Consider the following 20,718-nt stretch of genomic DNA (forward strand, 5'->3'; position numbering starts at 1 on the left):
TGGAGGCTTCCTTTCTAAATCCTGTTTAATATCGCTGCTCAGGAGGCTCCAAGGATGGGGCTGGCACGGGGCCACGGTGGTGGAGGCCTTCAAGCTCCCAGTGGGGAAGGCAAGTTCAATAAAAGGCAATCAATGGCCACTCCAGCCCGGTCCAGGGCCCTGCTGGGGAGAGAGGGCAGTCCTGGTGCCTGCCATCTGTGGCTCCGTCTTTGGCCCTCAGACCCACCCAGGACTCCTGGAGGAGGAGGGGACAACCCGGCAGGCGCCTCCTGGAGAGGAAGGGGAGGGCCCAACCAGCATCTTCAAGAGCAGAGGCGTCTGCAGGGCACAGGAAAGAACGAGGTCCAGCAGGGAGGCAGCGAAGTTCTCACGGCTGGGAAACCAGCCTTGCCAGGTTCCCTCACATGGACCTGCTCACAAACGTGCTCACACAGGATCACATCCCCCAAAGACTTCTGCAGGCTTCTAGTCTCACAAAATCTCTCAGTATTACCTTTCCTTAATTAGCTCACACGTACCACCATGATCGCTTAACCCCACACGTGCCCGTCTCTGGACAGCGAAGGCAGCCCTCCTGGGGTCACAAGCGAGGCTATGCAGTCGCTGTCCTGCAGCTGGCTACCAAACTCTCCGAGTCCAGCCAACTCTGAGGGGTGCTGCCAGGCTCCACGCGTGCTGCTCCCGGGAACCAGCCCCACCAGAAGAGGCAGGCAGGGCCTCGCCCTGAGAACGGCGCGCTGCACATGACCTGGACTGGAATTCAAACGCGCAGCCTGTGTAAGTAGTTCCTGATGAGGACCCCTCACCATTGTCATGTGGCACCAGTGAAATGATGACCTGGGCCCTTTCAGACAAATCCGCCATGCGGTAAAGAGTGATGCCCAGTGTAACACCAGCAAGGCACCCGTCCCGCCACCTCAGGCCAGATTCCCCTGTCTGTCTTCTCCTGGGTCCCTCTGGGGTCTCGAATCTCAGAGAGCAGAGCCTGGGGGCGAAGAGCCTTTCAAAATCGGAGCCTCAGGGCCAAGTGCTTTCCACACTGACCCCCAGCTGCTAATTCTTCCGTGAAGGTTCAGCCCTTTGCACACAAGGCCCCAGCGCCACATCTGCTCCTTCCCCTGTAGCAGGCAGAGGACTCGGGGGTGGCAGCCTTAAGTTCAGCTGTCACCAACAGGAAACCCAAGAGGAAGTTCCTCTGCGGAAGGAGCTGAGGTGGCCCGCTCCCTGTCACTCTAGAAGATGGGGTTTAATGTGAGCCAAGGTGGGACAAGGGTGGGAGCCTCTAGAGGCTTCATGGTGGCCTAGTCCTCCCAGGCATGAACGGTCTCTGTCAACCTGTCCCAAGCTTTTTGGGTCATCTCTCCCTAGAGTTCTTCCACTCCCATTAGGGTTGGTCACCTGCCCTCATGCCCAGGGGACAGGAAGCAAAGGTAGAGAGAGATGCAGGCGGGCGTCCCTGGTCCCTGAGGGAAGACAGCTGGGAAGAGGCTGAATGAGGAGATGGCCGCTCTGGGTTGGAAGAGAATGAGGAGCCTCGGGGCCCTGAAGCCCCCTACTCCTTTTGTCAGGTGTCTGGGCCTTGGCTCTGGGAGGCGAGTTGCAAGCCAGATGGCTGCCCCATGGGGGAAGGAAACGTTTATTCCTGGAACAAATTTATGGCTCAGCACGGCTGTCCCATGAAATCCTCCTCAAGCTCAGAGAAGCCCTGACAAATTGGTGGCCGGCTGATTTATCCCCATTATCGGGGCCGGGCTGTAAGTCAGTGTCTACAGGCTGAGTCGGGGGGTGCCAAGCCCAGCTCCCACCACCAAACCACTGGGTTCCTTAATCGTCCATTTGTTTCCAAAAGCTGCTTTCCAACCCACCCCCCTTGTCTTTTCAATGCAGTGTCTGCAGAGACTGATGGGCTATAAATCTGTTGTCCTAACAGCTTTATGCATCTCCTGGGGCAGCTTCCAAAATGGGCCTCCCTGCAGGGACGTGTGTAGGAAATTCAGAAGTGGGCTGCAGGTCTCCCGTTGCTCTGACGGCACCAAAGAAGGGCTGGGCTGGTGAAGGGACAAGTCCCTGGTCTCCTGCTCACCAGGGGCGCCCCCCCATCATGCCTCTCATGGCTGCAAGGTCACCTTCCAGACACCGTTCTCCTGTACCAGGCCCACCAGAGGAGGCCTAGGGCTGAGGATGCCTATGCTGGCAGCCCCTCCCTTGGTCGCGTGTGGTTCCTGACGTGGGGTCTGAGACCAACACCAACCAGGGTCCCTCAGGTGGGGGACGACGAAACCGCTCTGTCCACTGTGTGGAGGCTGTGGTGTTTTGGGGGAGGGGCAGGAAGGCGAGAAGAAGTCCGAGATCCAGGGTGGGACCCGCCCCCTCCCCAGCCAGGCCCAATTCCACCCCGGTACCTTCTCTTTCTTCTGCTTGGCGGCCTCCTCAGCAGACAGCAGGGATTTGTAGTAGGAGCTGCGCTCAGCAGTGAAGTGGACCTTGGAGAGCGCGTGCTCCACCAGCAAGACGGACAGGTTAGCGCTGTCAATGTGCAGCCAGCCGATGAAGTTGCCGGCCTTGTCCATGCTCTCTACCTCCACCTCTACCTGGGGAACAGAGAAAGGCGGTGTCAGCCTGCAGGGGGAGGCCCTGGGCCACTGGGGCCTTGCCACCACATGACAGGGGCTCATCAGGCACAAAGAGCAGAAGCTTGTTGGAGCTCCGCCACTGCTGACCCTCTCAGAACCCTTCACTTCAGTTCTGTAAGTGGGACCTCCGGTTTCTAGCCTCTCGCACCCCAGAATCATCCTTACAGAAACGTCACTGACCAGGCAACCTCAACACTCCCCTCTTCTCAGATCTTTTGGCAGACAGCTACTAGGGTAAGCTCAGCTTAAGCGAGGGAGTCTGCGTTAGCTGTGTGCGTGTGTGAGTGCAGCCTGGGGCTCGAGTGAGAGAAGCAGCAGACAGAGCTCCGGGAACATCCCACTCTTCTTCAGCACCCACCCACCCACCGAAGCTCTTCTAGGAAGACAGGCAGGCCCCAGGAGCGAGGCACTCCCTGGGGAGAGGGGCGCATAGCTGAAGGAATTAATGCTCAACAAAGGTAATGAAAGTGGCTGGGTGAAAGCCAGGTGAAGAGACGAGGGAAGGGGGCAGGTGGGCGGAAGGATGCGACCCCAGCAGAAGGCCGCCCCTGCCTGACAGGGAGCAACTGGAAGGGTGCCGTCACTGCCATAAGCCCAGTCCTTGGGGCCCTGTGCTGTGGCTGAACCTCAGAACCCTCAGGGACCCCTGTGGGGCTCAAGAGCTTCTGAGTTTCCTCCACAGAGGGCCTCCTCGAGACCCAGGACCCCAGACACAGGACTGACTCCGCTCCTCCAAGAGGGTGGCCTTGGTGCCACGGCCCTTATGGTGGCTGATCTGCTCCCACCTCATGAAGGCAATGGCCCAGTGTAAATTTCTTTTTTGATCCTCTCCCAACCTCCTCCTTTCTCTGCTAAAGGGGCTTGTAAAAGCCTTTGCTGCCAAGTATGAAAACTTGTATTAATTTAAACAGCTTCAAGCTCGATTAAGCAATAAAATGAATGTCTAAATACCTGGGAATTCTCTGAAGCCTGGGCTGGAGGCTGCGGCAGCAGCCTAGGGCAGAGGGTTAGAGAGGCAAGGGTAGGGAGGTGAGCAGGGAGTGATCTGGGCGACAGGACACCCTGTAAGTGGCTTGGGCATGTGGAGAGGAGGCAGCAGGGAGAAAAAGAAGGGGCAGGACCTGGGAGGCAGGGCCCCAGCTTCTCCCTATTCTTGAACATCCTCTTTCTACTTAAGGCTTACAGTTCACCCTTCAAGTGGAAATGCAAGTTCAATAATGCCGGGGTTCTGTGACCCAGAAGCAGACATGAAGAGTTTATCAGAGCTAGATAAAAAAGATACTATATAGATCCATTCCAAGTTGACTCTGTCGGTGGGTAGGTAGGTCCCCCATTCCTGGACCTCTTCTCTTTTACCATGTTAGCAGCCAAGTGTCCTTTACCTAAAACCGATGGCTGCCCTGCTTGGGCATAAGACCTCCTTCCAGTTCCAAGAAGCCTGTGTTGGGCCAGTGTGTTTGTGACAAGAAGCTTGACGGCCACCTGCATCATTCCTCTTGGTACTGGACTGCTAGGATGGAGGCAAGAACCTCAGAGGTGGGTTGATGAAGTACCCGGGCAGGTACAATCACGCTCACCCTGGAAGGTGCCCATACTTAGATCTCAGCCCACCTAGCAAACCCCCGATCCACACCTCACTTCAGAGGCTACCAACGAGATGCCGGCCTCCCAAGGGCTCCTACTAGTGGCAGACTCCAGAGGCTAGTAGCCATGCCTGGGGTCAACACTGCCAAGTCTCTGGGCAGGTGAGCACTGCCTTTACACTTATCCAGCCTCTCCCTGCCTGCAATCGATTTGCTACTTAGGCTTGACAAGTCCCTGGGCCCAGCCAGCAGCAGAGGAAAGAAATCTCTAGCCTTGGGCACTGCCCTCCTGCTGAATCCATCTTGGATTATAGAGGGAGATAAAGCTGTAGCCTGGGGGTCTCTGCTTCCCCTTTTATTAAGCTGCTGGAAACATGGTAATTTCTCAAAGGCACTCAGGGGGAGGTGGGCTGGGCTCAGTGAAGGGATGGGGCTACTCCAGTGTCTCTTGGCTTGTGGCCTCTCTAGCCAAGCCCTGTGCTGTGTCTCTCCTTCTGGGCAAACAGAATACAATTTGAAGACTAGAGTCCTAACCCTTCTCTAGTTCTGGGAGGGTTTCACAGGGAACAAGCAGAGGGTTAAGCACGGTGCTCCTAGGCTGGTATATGTGTTCATCGTTCATCATGCTTCTCTCAGGTTGACTGCAGGAATCTGTGGCTTGACTACACACATTTTGTGGATCAATGTCTGTATACGCTCTATTTCTCTGATAACTTTAAGACTAGGGTTTTTGATATTTTCTCTCCCCTTTTTTAAAAAAGATTTATTTATTTGAGAGAGAGAGAGAGACCGTCTGTGTGTGTGTGTGTGTGTGTGTGTGTGTGTGTATGGGGGTAGGGGCAGAGGGAGAGGGAAAGAGAATCCTCAAACAGACCCCCCGCTGAGCGGGAAGCCTGACTCCATCCCAAGGACCCTGAGATCATGACCTGAGCCCAAGACAGAGGCTTAACTGACTGAGGCACCCAGGCACTGATATTTTCTCTTAATTGAAAAATACATATAAACACATACTCATATAGAGATATACAGATACAGTTGGTTCTTGTAAGTCACCGTGAACACTGAATTAGCGAATCCTGAACCACTGCTCCCAGGGGAAACACAGGATTAGGTTCCTGCAAGACTCTGGTCACAATTTACCAATACATAACCTTCTTCTGTGCATGTTTTTGCTTAAAGACACCTTACTTAATATATACTGATGATTCATTACCATTGAACTCACGGCCAACAGCACTAGAACTCATGCCTGAAAAAAGCTTCTCTAACACGTGTATTTTCTCCCTAAGGCACATCACAGCCTTACTGCACTTAGGAGCACTAGACAGCCCTTCAGCACTGTGCCTGGAGGCCATTTTAAACTGCAAAATCACCAAGAAAAAGCACACATCAAAGAAAGGGGAAAACGTGGCACTAAGGAGACGATGACAAGGACATTTGTTTACGCTATGAGCTGAAACAAGAAGGCAGAGCACCACCTTTTGCGACCGCAGCTGAGAAGGTGCTCACCCGGACGCTCCAACTGCTCACCGCGCTGCGCACCCACAAACAATCGGAAATCGCCGAGTACTGATTTGGGGCTACACATAAATTTAAGTGAGTGAACTCGCAAGTGTGGATTTGTATATGATGAGGACTGATCACACGGAGACACGCGGAGAGCTACTCCTGCGAGTCCGCCTCACACCGAAGGCAGGAGCTGCACGAGGCTCCTTCTGGTCAGAGAGACAAGAAGCCTCTTCTGGGTTCTTTCTGCCTATTGTAACCAGCCACGAGAGCTCACCAAGTGCCATACAACATTGCTACTTGTCTGCTCAGCAGTTTGGAGTGTTTCAGGGAGAGATTTGGACTCAACAGCTTCCCTTGGGAGGCCTCCTATGATGGCATGTGACACCGGGGAGTTCGAGCCTTGGGTGACTACCAGGGGCTGCCAGAATATCTGATTTGTGTGTGCACACCTGGTGTGTGCACATGCGAGCTGATAAGGCCTTGAGGGCATCCCAGAATGTGTGTACACGTGGACACTCAGCAGGGAACAGCTGGAGGCTCTTCTCTTCATTTCCCTCTTCAATGTTCACGTCGAAGCTAGGACCCAGGACAACAGCGCTGAGGGGAGAAGGCCTCCTGAGAGACTATGAAGGGGGCCATGGCATCCCGCCTGTGGAGTGGCTGCAGGAGAATGAAGCAGCAGGCAGCCTAGATGCCTAAAGGTCAGACCCACTCCCCGCTCGCTCCTCGGGCACTGAGGGACAGCGTGCTGCCGCCCTCACCGTGTACCCCTGCTGGTCTGGCCAGCCCCCAGCATCTCTTGCCCCCTGCTCGAGGCAGACAGAGCGGGTGGGGGATTCTGAGGTCTGAATTAGGCCCTGTGAGCTGAGCTCCTCCAGCTTCAACACCACCCTCCTGTGAAGGCTTCCCTAATCCAGCCCCAAGTGAATCGCTCTCTGACACTATGGGCTCCCCCACCCTTTGCCATGGAGGGGGCTGGGTAGAGCACGGAAGTTCAGAGCCCAGACTGTGGAGCTAGACTGCCTCGGTTCAAATCCACCTACCAACTGCATCACCTTTGCCAAGTCACTTATCTGCTCTGTGTTCTGTTTACTGGAAAATTGGAATTGCAATATTACCTATCTCCAAGGATTTGTTACGATTAAATGAGCTAATACAAAAATACCAAGCACTTACAAAAGTACTGGATACACATATCCTTCATCATCATCATCAACTCTTTACTTCGTAGTAGGGCAGTTATGTCACTTCCAAATGTCTTTACTCTCCTACTAGACTGTCAGCTCCAAGCAGAGCAAAGCGTGCTCTACGCTCCCAGTCTTCCCCGCAGCTCGGTCTACCGACTGGCAGTGAGGTGGCAGGAAGAGCATGGATCTTGGAGTCAGACAGACTTGGGTTCAAATCCTAGTTCTGGCCGTGAAATTTTGGGAAGTCAGGATCTCTTTTCTCTCCTAGCCAGTTTCCTTCTCCATAAAAAGAGAAGTGGGTCCTATGTATCAAAAGAAGTAACATAAAACGGCTTCCCCTTCCCTTCATCTACTACAGCCCTGCTCGAGCTGAGCTCCATCGCCTTAGCTCTCCCCCACCTAGAAAAGCTTTGGGTTTCTTAAACCCTGGTGGCCTCAGACAAAATACAGAATGGAGGGAAGGCAAGTGGGAAGAGCTAATGTGACTGTCCACAAACCCAGCTGAACAAGCAGACGCCTTTCTGCTCAGTGGAGAGGGGTCTTTCTCTACCATGGGGCCAAAGTGGGGGGCGGGTGCAGCCCAACCAGCTGCGTCCAGTCGGAGAGCAGCTAGACACACTGGACTCAGCCTGTCTGTGGGCTGGGGCGGCCAGTGGTCCCTGCTGCCTCACAGTGGGACACGTCCTCCTGCTCCCAAGCACATTAATGTGCCACTAATGAAATTGTTCTGGCTTATTTACCAAATTAATACAAACGGCACAGGCTGTTAATTTGCATGTCTCCTAATTACTGAGGAAGAGCTCCCATGCCCAGGCAGCACCCACACCTCAGTGCCCACCCAGACGGGCTGTAGCTTCGCCCTTCCCAGCAGTGGGTGGGCGGGGAAGGGGAGAAGGGAAAGGAGGAAAGGGGAGAACTGAAGCAGCCCCTAGCTCACTCTCCATGGCTGGGAACAAATGAGGGCGGGAAGGTGTGATGGCCATGAATTTGTAGTCCTCTCCTTAGTGGCTGGAGTGTCTTGGCCTCCAGAAATATACTCGGTCCCTGTCCTGCTCCCCTCCCCAAATGCTCCTTCTTTTCCCTTGTCCGGATTCTGTCCAGCTTCTTAACTTAGGAACTACTTGAATCGGGCAGGCAGTGGGGTCTGAATGCTCCTCCTCTCTAGGCAGCATGGCATATTCTGGGCCTGGGGTACAGCACAGGGCAAGAACGGTACAGGGGGCCACAGGAAGGGAAGTGAAAGTCAGGCAGGGGATGAGGGTCTTACAGATACTACTCCTCTCTCTCAACTTGTTCTGGCCCTTCCCAGCCAATCGGCCTTCAGATTCTGAAACCTTATGTAAAGTGTGTGCGGGGAAGGAGAAGGAGGGGGAGAGAGAAAGGAGAGAGGGAGGGAAAGAGGGAGAGAGAAAGGGAGAAAGATCAGTTAAAAGGTCACCAAAAGACCACAGAGGAAATTCTGACTGCCCTGGGGGTTCATTTAGCTCCCAACCTCCCCTGATCCAGGAACCAAATTGGATGCCTACTGCTTCCAAGTCTGGGGCAAAGCTGAAAGACATAGGTCCTCCTGTAGCCTTCTTTGGGTCTTGGTGAGGTGTGGGCCAGGGGAGGGAGAAGACACTAGACTGCCTCCACTGAAAGGCAAGCTTGAATAAGGCAGCTGGGTGCCCCCCGCCCACACTCAGGGCAAAGAAACTTGGAAATGTTGAACAGAGCAGAACACACAGCAGGGGGCTGCATGCTCTGGGAGGTGACCCAGGGCTGCCAAAGGAGGTGCAGCACAGAGATTAATTGGCAATGGGGGAGGACAGGCAGACCCCACACATATATATCTACCTTCCCTTTGTGTGTGTGTCAAGAGGATGGAGAAAAGGTTCCATCTCCCCAAAGTGCACTGGCCCTAGCTCTCCAAAGGATGCCCCAGGCAGCACAGGAAATGCCTGGCTTCAGCCAGCCTCCTAGGTTGGGAGGCTGTGGAATGCTGGGGAAAATAGCTGAGGGGATGCTCCCTCCCTCAGGGGAGGTGGGCCGCCTCAGGCAGGATGGGCAAAACCAGGTAGGCTGGAGCAGCACAGGACACCCCTGCCCTGGGGCACCCAGAAATGAAGACTTCTGGCACAGGTGAGGGGGGTGGGGTTTATGCAGGCCACCAGTTCCTCCAGCAGGCAGACAGCAGAGTGCTCAGGGCTGCCTCTGGGGAGGTGACACCAGGGGCCCTAATGACAGGCAGGAGCCTCTATCCTTTCCACTTGCTGTCTGGCCACAGGCCTGCTTTAAACACCCCCAAAGCCATCAGCAACAAGCACCGGGCAGAAGCCTGGAACTGGGAACTAGATAGGAAAGCCTGGATGGGAAGAAGCCGCCCAGGAGCAAAGAAAAAGTCAATAAAAAGCCGTGCACTGGAACTGTGATCTGGGCGGTGGTGGTGGGGGGGGTTGTCACATTCCCTCCAGGCTCAGTTTCCTCACGTGCTAATGAGAGCAGAACCAGGGTTTTAAGGTTCTCTCAGCTCTGAAGTGGCTGAGGTCCGAGTAGGGGATGGGCTGCGGGGCTGGCGGTGTACCTGTATGACTGGGGGCCGAGGAGAGAGAATGGCTTACTCGGAGAAGAGCCAAGTGCAGAACCCCCATGAGACCCCTCAGGGCCTGGAGGAAAACTTGCAGAGGGGGATGAAAGGCAGTCCAGCCTCTTCCCCACCATGCCTCCCGCCAGAGCTCTGTGCCAGAATGCGAGCAGTGATCCAGAGCGACCAGATTGCCGCTGGGACTCCTTCCTGCTACACAGCGCTGGCCCCGTCCTGGAGAGCTGGGCTTTCCACCATCACTGACGCTGCACGCAGGCTGCACTGCGCCGCCACAGCCAGAGCTGTGAACTTGAAGAGACACCTCACCTTAATATAGTAGCAGCTTAACACAGCCAATGTGTCCCCTCCACTGGCAGGCACGCGCAGACACACCAACGTCTCTCAGAGACGACGAACATTAACACGATGCAATTAATAATGTAACGCTCTGGGAGCCGTGGAGGCAGTGCCCACGAGACGCCTCCCGGCTCTTATCACCGGCAGCTGCCAGCGGGGAGTGGGCTGGGGGGAGGCAGGCAGCAGTGCGGGTCTTCCCGGCGCTGGAGCAGCGGGGCCCGGGCCCTCCCAGCACCTCTGCTCCTAACCCCTAGGCACCTCCATGTCACGTGACTCTTTCAAGTCCAGCCCACAGTGCCAACTGTTCTCCAGAAAACCTCTTCTCTGACACCCGTGCGCTGGCCCAGGCCAAAGCCCTAGGAATGCCTGGAAATCAGGCCCGGGTTGGCACCGTGGCAAGAGGGGCCAAGAAGCTCCTGGAAATTGATGGAAGGCCTGAGCACTGAACAAGATGGCTCAGTGAGAAGCTCAGGGTTTCTCTCTCTCCTAGAATACCTCCGGGATGTGGGGTGAGATGACATGGTAGGGGTGGGGGGCGGGGCAGCTCCTGGTCCCGCCTGAGGCAGAGAGGCCGCAGCCAAGGCGTTCAGCCTCGTAGGAGTCTGCCGGGAAACGCAAACCTGCTGACTCCAGGCCTTTGCGAGCGGTAACACAGTTTATAAACTGAGCAATCTGTTCCTTTGGTGCAGACAATGAGGAAAGGAGATTGTTCATCTTCCCAAGAAAACCCAGGGCTAAAGGCCGGAAGGAGATTTAACTCTCTCTTCCCTGAGGTTCGTGTAGGCAACGCAGCTGAATCAGGAGGCCCTCGAGCTGCCCCCTGTCCAGGGCACCACTGGTGGCACCCGTTCCCACAGGCTGCCTGAGCCGAGCCTGAGGCAAGCTTCGGAATTCCTTCGGCGAGTGGGGCACACCTGAATGGCCCAGCCCTCCCACGCTCCCTGGCTGGAGAGGAGCAGTGCCAGCCCAAAAGAGCAGTGAAGACTGCTCTCACCAGGGGCTTCCAGACAGCCTTCTTTACCCCAAAGCTTGGCTTGGGCCAGGGAGGCAGCCACAGTGGCATTCTCCAAAGGCCAGCCAGAATACCCCGGGCTGTGCCCGAGCCCCGTGAGGACTGAGCTAGTGGCAAGAAGATGGCTGCCTCTTGTCAGGACAGATCAGCGTGATGTGTGACCCATGGAATAACTGCATGTGGTTATCAAATGTCTGACCTGCTCTGAAAGTAACTGAATGGTGTTCAATCAGGTTAAGTTCAAGCGCCAGTTCCCCTTTGCAAGCACCTCTATCTCCCTGACCCCAACGCTTGCTCTGGAGCAGGTGCACTCTGCTTTGCTGACCTCAACTCTCAGGCTTCTTTACCTGAACCGCTGAGGGTTTCTATGGGGACCCACACCCCGCCTTCAAAAAGTCCTAATGTTGTCATTCATAATTACTACTTTCCTTTCCACCTTGCAGAAAAAGAAACAAAGCTGGCTCTAGATCACACCCTCTTTCGTTTCCCCAGGCATCTATCAGTCATTCTCTTTTACCGTCACCGTTCCAATTCCCTTTTCCGTCAGTATCCACCTCTTTGCCTATGAATGTCTTGCCCATCCTAGAAAACTGTGCCTTGATGTCATGTCCACCCAGTTGACCTGGTTCTCCTTGCCCAGAGTATTCCGCTCACCTCCCTTTTCCTTCCCCATCCACTGTGGTGGCTCTCCACCTTCGATACTCCAATGTAACTACCACCTCAAAGTCACTCAGGACCTCTTAATTGTCATTTTAACGATTTCTTCCCGCATTTCCTTGTTTTTGACCTTGTGAATGATCGGACAGAACTAAGAACCCCTCTTCCTTCTTAAACTTTCTTCTTCCTTTCTTTTTTAGGCCTCTGTGGTTCCCAATCATGGCTTCTTCTCCCTGCTCTTAGTTTCACTTGTGAATTCTTTCCCAACAACATGCTCCTTGAATATGGATATTCTCCAGGGGGCCATTTAAGCTGTTCAATCCCCATTTTTCACTACTCTTGGAACTACAGGACACCACGACTTCTATTTCCAGTCCAGACCTCTCTTCAGAATTCAACTCTGCCTGACCAATTTCAAATATAATGAGTCCAATCCTGAATCTACTATCTTCACTCTAAAACCCGTTCCTCCATCCGCCTTTCTTATCCCAGTCGGTAGCAGAAGCTTGGGAATCATCCTCGCTCCCTTACATTCACAATCAGCCTCCAGGTCACACTAATCCTACCTCAGAAAGGTCTCCCGAATTCTTCCCCTTTTCTTTATCCTTACTGCCACTCCTTGAGTTCAGGTCCTACCTTTGGGTAGCAGTCCCCTTCACTGCTATCCCTGCCACCAGCCTTGCGTCTCCCTAATGGCCCTTCTACAACGCTGTGTGCAGCGTGGCTCGTCACAGGCAGTGCAGCGTGATACTTAGAGAGGCTGGGGAGTCGGACCGTCTGAGGCCAAGCCTTGCACAACTACTTACTAGCTGTGAGACCGAGTGACTGATTTAATCTCTCTGGTTATAGGTTTCTCCTATCCGTCAAACGGGCATAATAATGGTGCCTACTTCGAAGGTTTTTATTGAAGAATAAGCAAACTGATTCCAGTTAAACACTCAAGACTTTAGAATATAGTAAATGCTCAGTAACTGTTGTTGTTACTTAACAAAAAACCCAAACCTGATCACTTCTTCCATTGCTGAAACCCGTTCTTTGTTCTCTGCTAAAGTTCAAATTCCTTAGCACAGCAAGGTACAAGCTTCTTACGACTGGATTCTTACTGGTCTCACCTTCTACCATTTTGGCCCTCATTATTTTGCTGTAGTCATGCCAAACCAACTCTAGCTCCACACATGAAGCACTGTTCCAGGCCTCTGTACACACGATTCCCTGCGGCTAGAATGCTCCTCCTATTACTGTACCTGTGAACTCCTACCCAATGCATTAAGATTCTGCACAGATGGGATTTCATTCAAACCATTCCATTATTTACTTAATAACGCTTTTCCCCATAGCACTTTGTTCATACCACTATTAATTACAGTATTATAACAGGCATTTATTAACGGTATCTTATTACCGGCACACAGAAGGCATTCAGTAAGCAGATGATGAAAGGTAAAAAGGTCCTAACTTCTCCAGATCACTGACAGTCAGCCTGGAGAAGGAAATTTCCTTTGGGGAAATCCAGTGGCACCAAACCGACTGGAGAAGGCCTATTTCGAGAACCTCTCTAAGGTGACAGTGCTGTTCCACAGCTGTCCCTGTTGCAGGTCTGCTCGTAGGAGCCCACAGGGGCAGAAACCGGCTTGGGTCAGCGCAGCCAGAGCTCATGACTCAGAGGCTCCCAGACGTCATGAGCAGAAGGGGCTGCTTCGCACTTGGCTTTGCCTGTACTGAATATAACTGGAGCGAGGATGGCTTCCTCTATTTATCCAGGCATGAGCGCAGGCAGCAGCTGCGGATGCCGCCCTCTGGTCTCCTACACACCCACCACTCCTGGCCACCATCCCTCAGTAAGGAAGGGGTGAAGAGTGAAAGCAGACAGGAGACAGCCAGAGGAAGAGCTCTGAGGACAGGACAGGACCCCGGACCCTGTCTGGTAAGTCCTCCAACCCAGGAGGCATATGTCCCGGTTAGCCTCAGTCGCTTGAGGGAACATCTGAGCAAAGGGCTGAGAAAGCCTTAGGCTACAAGTCCCTTGCGAGTGTGGGCAGGTGTCAGGCCCTTCTGGGAGACCAGGTAAATCTTTGAGGAGAGGCAATTGCTGTTGCTCACACCACGCTGAGGGGCTGCTCTCTTAGGCCCACAGGAGAGGAGATTCGGGCCTCTTCAGGGACCCTGTGTTTCATACATGCTTCTAAACTCTGTTTCAAACCTATTTCAACACAGTAAGGGAACAAAATCCTCTGAGATGATCTAGTCTTCATGTTTAGCAGTGCCAGTGCGCGAGGGCTGCTGCGTGTTCACCCTCCTGCCACGTGGGCAAACTGGATCCTTGCTCGCTATGACCTGGAGGGCCTGTGATCTCTGTGGCCTGTCCGTAATACAGAGAAAAGCCTATGGGCAAAAGCCACCCATCGCAGGGTCTGAGCGTGTACAGCCCAGATTGGGAGACGTGCAGCACGCCAGAGGCCAGATGGCCTGGTTAATGAGCCTGGCCCCTGCCCTCTTCTGTGGGCTGAGGCTGGGTTTCCTCACTGCTCATTTTTTATTGCTAATGACAATTAAAATATGGCATTGCTCATCCTGCCAGAGAGGAGCTCTCACACCCCATAAGCCCTCCCAAACGCCCCCACGGTGTGCAACTGGCCCCAGCCATCTCTGCCCAGGGAAAGCCCAGGAGCAACGGGTACGGGCCAGCACAGCCATTTCGCCTCCATTGCTTCTCCACACCCAGACCAGAGCCCCTCTTCTTCCCCGTCTTTACCCACGCCCCAGGGCACGGGGTCCTCATGCTGTTCTGGGCCTTGTAGTTACCTCCTGAAAGTACTCCAAGCCACTGGAGTGAGAGCAAAGGGAAGAGAGGAAAAAATATTAGTGGTAGGAAAGGACAAGAGGTAGGATGGGTCAGCAGCTCAGTTGTTGACACGACTCTCTGTCCCTCCTCTTGACAGAAGCCAAGGTGCCATTAATCACAATTACTTCTCTCTCTCCCATTTCAACCAAGTGTCCCAAATAAAACTCAGCTTAATGAGGCCCCAGGAGCTAGAGGGTGGTCCCTCAACCCTACTATTTGCTCAGGCTGGTTTTGCTCTGTTCTCAGGCAGGGAGTAGCTATCCTGTGTTCCCCTAAATGGGGCCAGGGTGGCCTCATTTGCCTTGCCCCACCTCCCAACTTGGTTGTACTAAGCAGAATTCCGCTGACACCTGCTCTCCGCTCTACATGGGGAGTGCTACCCCCAACGTAGGTGTGTTCTGAAATGGAGACAGGAAATGAAGATGCTCAGCATCTTTGGCTAAGATTTCTGGAAGTCACAATTAAGCTTTTAAGGACAATTCCTTTGATTTTGGAGGAAGCACAGTGAGCCTGACCCTTGCCTAAGCCTCCCTGCCTGTTCAAGGCTCCTCTGATAGAAGACAGCTTGGCTGCAGCCGCTGCCATCAGTGAGGCCTCTCCTGTGAGAAACTTTCTGCCAGTGTCCTCGGAAAGAAACTTGGGAGACTCCTACCCCCACCCTGACACTCAGTGTAAACATCATTTAAGCAATTTGATTTTTTAAAAAAGATTTATTTGAGAGAGAGAGGGAAAGAGGGAATGTGCATGCGAGTGTGGTGAGGAGGGGCAGAGGGACAGAGAGAAAATCAGAAAATCTCAAGTAGACCCCTGGCGGAGCATGGAGTCTGATGTGATGCCGGGCTCGATCCCAGCACCCTGAGATCAGGCCCTGAGCTGAAATCAAGAGTTGGACGCTCAACCGACTGAGCCACCCAGGTGCCCCGGATTTCTTTCACTGCTATTTGAAGATGCTCTCAATTGCCCGCTGCTCCTGAGCTGCTGCCTGGAGCCAGCGGGCAGGAAAACGGACAGTGGGCAGGTCCGAAACAGCACAAAAAAAGGGGGGGGGGGGAGAAGGCCAGCACCATCCTCTACCTTAGGCAGGTGCTCACAGGGATGCTGTAGGGAGGACGGAAAGAATAAGCAGTGCTGTGAGGAGAGATTCTCAGCATCACGCACCTTCTCAAAGTATACCATACTCCCCTTCCCTTCTCGCCAGCCTCATCTCCTCTACCCTCCGGCCCCCGCCTGCTGATCTGCTTGCTGAGTGAGCTGCCCGACCCTGCAGCGCAGCTGTAAGAGCCAGATGCCCAGCAGCCCCTGTGCTGCCAAGGGAGGCGCAGGGGTGCAGAGCACCCTCAGGGAGACGTCTGGTCATATACCAGTAAGGGAATGCTAGGGCAACCCCCCTTTCGCGAAGTTTCTGCCCAGGAGTGCTGAGAGAAGTGTGTGAAGGAGCCTGCATGGGGCAACTCCCCCACACCACTTTTGTCTTCCGGGAAGCCTTCCCTGATTCACTCTCCCTGACAACTCCATCTTTAGTGCTCATGTTATGTCCTGAATCAACTAGACTGCTCTTGTTAATCCATGAGCTTTTACATTACGCCCTCCAGATGAGGCTGCTGCTGGTTTCTTTTGAACCCACCCCTAGTCCCCACATCGTAGGCCCAAGCATCAGGATTCTAGGCAGTGCCAGAAGGTGTTTATTGGAGGGGGCTCCTGGGCGAGACTGTGCTTGGCAGGGCTCTCTCGTTTCTGGGCAATACCTTCTACATGGCTATATTCCTGGTTGCTGTCCAGAGCTTCCCTAACAAAGACAGCTTCCAAGGCCAGGCAAGCAGCAGAAAATGCAGGTTACAGTTGTAATAGAGTACAATGTACCCTGAAATCGGAGATCATTGTGATTCGGCCTTGCATCTCTGGAAAGATACAGCAGGGCTGGAGAAGGACCAGGGATGCCCAGTTGAGCTGACTAAAGAGGTGAGAACATCCAGAAATGATTAGGATTCTTCAAAATGGAAAGACAAACACTGTAAGAACTGAAATGTATAAAAATCATTAAGGACATGTAAAGAGACCTAGGACTTATTGTAATCAACCAACCAAGAAATAGCTATTTGGAATCTACTAAGTAGAAAAACACTGCATTAGGCATTGCAATAGATACAAACGGAAAAAAAAAAAAAACTTCTGTCTTCAAAGACCTTAAGATTAAGTTGAGAAGACATGACGAAGACACCTCATGACGACTAGTGACAAAATGCCATGTGAAACACATGACCACGGAGTGGTAGTACAGACAGCAGGTACTGGAGGGGTTCAGGGGAGAGCGCCGACTCTGAGGGCTAGACAGTTCCGGGAGGGGCCGAGCAAACATGCTCTCGCGTATGGAATGACTTGGGTCATGCTTTGGAAATAATGCGTGATTGGTGGGGTCAAAGCAGGCATGAGGCAGAATTTCAGGACAAAGAGGGAGGCCGAGGTCAGTGGAGGTGCGAGCAGATACTGAGGGAGGTGGGGGGTGACAGAGCAGAGGCCAGGAAGAGGTGCCAGTTGCTCAGAAGAAAGCTCAAGAGGGTGACCCTGAGAGATAGGGTGATGGGACAGGTTAGAGTCCAGACCCACCCTTCATCCCTCCCTTCTTTTTTTCTGAGGGGGAGGGCAGGGAAAGGCGCAAGGAGAGGGAAAGGCCCTCGAGGCAGACTGTGCACTGAGCATGGAGCCCACTGCAGGGCTCGATTACAGGACTTCGAGCCCATGACCCACGCTGAAACGAAGAGTCAGATACTCAAATGGCTGAGCCATCCAGGCACCCCAGCAGCCCCCCCCCCCGTTTTTAAAAGATTTTATTTATTTATTTGACAGAGAGAGAGAGACAGCCAGCAAGAGAGGGAACACAAGCAGGGGAAGTGGGAGAGGAAGAAGCAGGCTCCCAGCGGAGGAGCCTGAAGTGGGGCTCGATCCCAGAACGCTGGGATCACGCCCTGAGCCGAAGGCAGACGCTTAACAACTGAGCCACCCAGGCGCCCCCTGGCAGCCCCTTCTTAATATAGATCTGGGACAGATGGATCAGGGGGTGGGTTCTGTACATTCTTAGGAAGGCAGGAAGGATAGGAACCTAAACAGGATGCACAGAAGTCCTGTTACAGTGACAATGGTTGGGCGGCAGGAATGAGAAGAAACAGAAAAGCGTAGCATAGCTCGTTAACGGATCACACTAATTGGAGTGGGAATGCAAAGAGGGGAGGAGACAAGGGAGTCAAAAGAGGAGAAAGGCCTTCACCAGGCTTGGTGTGTCAGCGTGAGTGTCACTTGTTCCCTGAGTAACAGATAGTCAAGGCACTTTGTCCTGGTCCTACCTTCACCTGCCCGTCTCAATTCCGACATCTGCTCCTGATTGGCGGGGGGAGGGGGGGGCCCTCGTCCATCGGCAGAACAGCACGATGGTTACCAGGGAGAACTCTGGAGCCAGACTATCTGGATTCAAATTTGGACTCTGCTGTTTAGTAACCTGGGTTGAGTTATTTTTAAGTCTGTGCTTCAGTTTCAAACTTTAACATGGGAGCAGTAAAACCGAATACCTCCTTCCTAAGGAAACTGTGAGGTTGAAATGAGTTATTGTACATGAAACTTGCAGAACAATGTCTGGCATGTCACAAGCACTCAATATAACACTGGCACTTCTTACTGGGTTCAGTGTTGACGGTGAGAACAGAAACGTGTTTTGAGTGTGCCTTGGTCATAGAGTGACCAAACTGGTTCTCTCAGGGTAAAAATCACAGGCCTTTGGCCAATATACAGTCCAGTTTGCCTGGGCCTAACCTTGGCAGTGCACAAGGCCTGTGTGACTTCCAGAACCACCCGGGTGCTCTCCTTTGAGAGGGAAGGGTCTGAACCAGAGGCGCCGAGCCCTAGCCTGATGCCTTGGTAGAAGCCACCGGGCCAGTCTGGCCTGAGCTCTGGCAACTGCTGTGTTCAGCTGAATAAGACCTTTCGTACCAACAGGGAAACGTGGATTTGCTTCTCTAGTCTCACGTCCTACCACTTCTTATCCCTCTTACACCAACTACGTGGACTGACTGAGCTAGATGTTTTCTAAACAGGTACCGAAATGTCACTTCCCATAGACCTCCCAATTTCCATTCTTTCCTTCTTAGTAATAGGTATCGTTTTAGCCCAGGGGTTGGTGTGGCCAGGTAAAAGACTGTCCCTCTCACTGGTCACACCACTGAGATTTAGCTGAAATTTTTGATGGGACCTCTAAGAGCATTTGCCACCAGGGGTTTCTTCCTTTTCTTCTGATGTCCTGATTGAAGGCAGATGTGAGTGGGTGGAGCTCCACAGGCACCCTGGACCATGAGAATGGAATCTATGTGTGCCAACAGCTAAGCAGAAGGATGAAGGGACGTATATCTCTGTTGACACTGAGAGTCACTGTACCAGATCACGACTGTCTATCTCTGGACTTTTTTCATGAGAAAGAGGTAACCTTTATTTTTCATTTTTTAATTCTTAAGAAAGATTTTATTTATTTACTTGACAGAGAGAGAGCGAGCACAAGCAGGGAGAGCTGCAAGCAAAGGGAGCAGAGTCCCCGCTGAGCAGGGAGCCCAATCCCAGGACCCTGGGATCATGACCTGAGCTGAAGGCAGACGCTTAACCGACTGAGCCATCCAGGCGCCCCGAGAAAGTAGTACACTTTAATCCTGTTTAAGCAATTGCTATTTTTGAACTACATCAGCAATCGCATGCAATTCCTACTGATGCGTTAGCAGCTCTGGAAAGCATGTCCTTCTACCCTTGGTCTGCCTGATGCCTACTCATCCTTAAAAACTCAGCCTAAGCAGTACTGCCTCCAGGAAGTCTTCCTTCCTGACCTCTTAGTTGGGCTCCAAGGGAATCCTGTGAGTCCCAGAGCACGTATCACCCTGTGCTCTGGTTCCTGATAAGCTCCTAAGCCAGCCAGACAACTCCTTGATGGCAGAAAACATGGCCACATGGTACTTGACTTTGGTGGTCCCAGCTCCTAGCGTGCCACCTGTTGCACTGTAGAAGGTCAGTACGTGTTTGTTACATGAACTGAATAAAAACAAAACCCACATGCCAATCACTGGCACTTATCCACTGATCTGTCTTCGCTTTTAAGCATGTTTGATCCAAAGAACATGAAAGGAAGACAATCTCAGAGAAACAAGGCCTTTCTTTTATTGCTGGTCCCAACACAGTCCCTGGCACACAGTATCTGGGGCAGAGGCCTGCTCTGAGCACCCACCTTGTGATGGCTACACCCTTCCAGCTACTGCCCTGAACACAAGCTCTGTCAGGGAGTCAGGCTGCACATGGGCTGGATCAGGAGCACTCTGGGCAAGAAGGCTCTGCAGTTCCCACTTCCACATCTGAAGGGGAGACTGGTAGCGCCTCCCTACGGAAGGGGGAAGGGAACCGACATCTACCGAGTACCTGCTCGTGTACCACACAATGAATTAGGTTCTCCAACATGCACGTTGCCGTAGTTGATCCTCATAGCTTTTTTGTGAAGTGATTATTTTTAGTCTCAGTTTCCTGATAAGGAAGTGGAGGCTACGAGAGGCTGAAGAACTTACCCAAGGTCACCGGTAAGTGGAGAAGCCAGAACTTGAACCCAGTCCTGCCGAACTGCGGAGCCTGGCTCTTGTCACTACCCGGCGGGCAGAACGATTCCCTGATGTCCAGCAGAATCACACTCCTACATGTCTAAGAGTTTCCTGAAGCTCTGACCCAGGGAGTAGGAGGCTACTAGGCGCTGGGAGTGGGGGACAAAGGCCTGCCGAGAAAGGCCAGGAAGTGGACCTGCGGAGAGTCCTTGGTCTTCCTGCTGGCCCTGGCCTCTCCACTCTTGGGCCAAGAGGTGATATGTGTCAGTATAAAGGAAGAAAGTCATTAAGAAAGCCTCGATTCCCCCCCCCCCCAACAGATTTGCCTGAGCTCGTTTCCCCAATGAGCCCACGCTGAGTACTCCAGTTAGCGGCGTTCTGGATTCATTACCTTCTGGGACTCATTGCAGCTACTCTCCGTTGGTTGCTCGGCATGAGCCCGGCCCTGGGAACTCATCATCATTGCCTCCCCGACTGCCTGGGAGAGCCATGGGCTGCAACCCCCCTTCTCGGGCCCGCCTCGGGAGGTGGTCAGGCTGGGGCATCCCCTCATCACCAGGCCAGTAGGCTGCAGTATGAATACCACGGCAGAGCCCCACAGACGGGCTCCTCTGGATCCCTGTGGTGGGACCATCCGCCACACCGAGATGATAAGCATGAGGGAGACTGTGGTCTGACAGACGTGCCCGGGGAGGGAGCACAGGCGGCAGCGAAGGTGACGATGAAGGATGAGCCAGGCCTGGCGCACCTGCCTGCCTCCCAG

The 20,718-nt window shown here is 53.3% G+C and overlaps 1 protein-coding gene across 1 annotated transcript in view; it reads right to left on the reverse strand.

The window, feature by feature from the left end:
• SND1 (staphylococcal nuclease and tudor domain containing 1) overlaps positions 1-20,718 on the reverse strand; it is a 406,385-nt gene that overhangs the window by 13,651 nt on the left and 372,016 nt on the right. The window contains exon 17 of the mRNA XM_045792715.2: positions 2,403-2,591. Within this exon, the coding sequence (XP_045648671.1) occupies positions 2,403-2,591 (189 nt within the window). The remainder of the gene's footprint in view (positions 1-2,402; positions 2,592-20,718) is intronic.

Source organism: Ursus americanus, chromosome 3 (assembly GCF_024610735.1).
Source record: "Ursus americanus isolate L20-20 chromosome 3, mUrsAme1.1.p, whole genome shotgun sequence".
In the NCBI taxonomy this organism is placed as follows: domain Eukaryota; kingdom Metazoa; phylum Chordata; class Mammalia; order Carnivora; family Ursidae; genus Ursus; species Ursus americanus.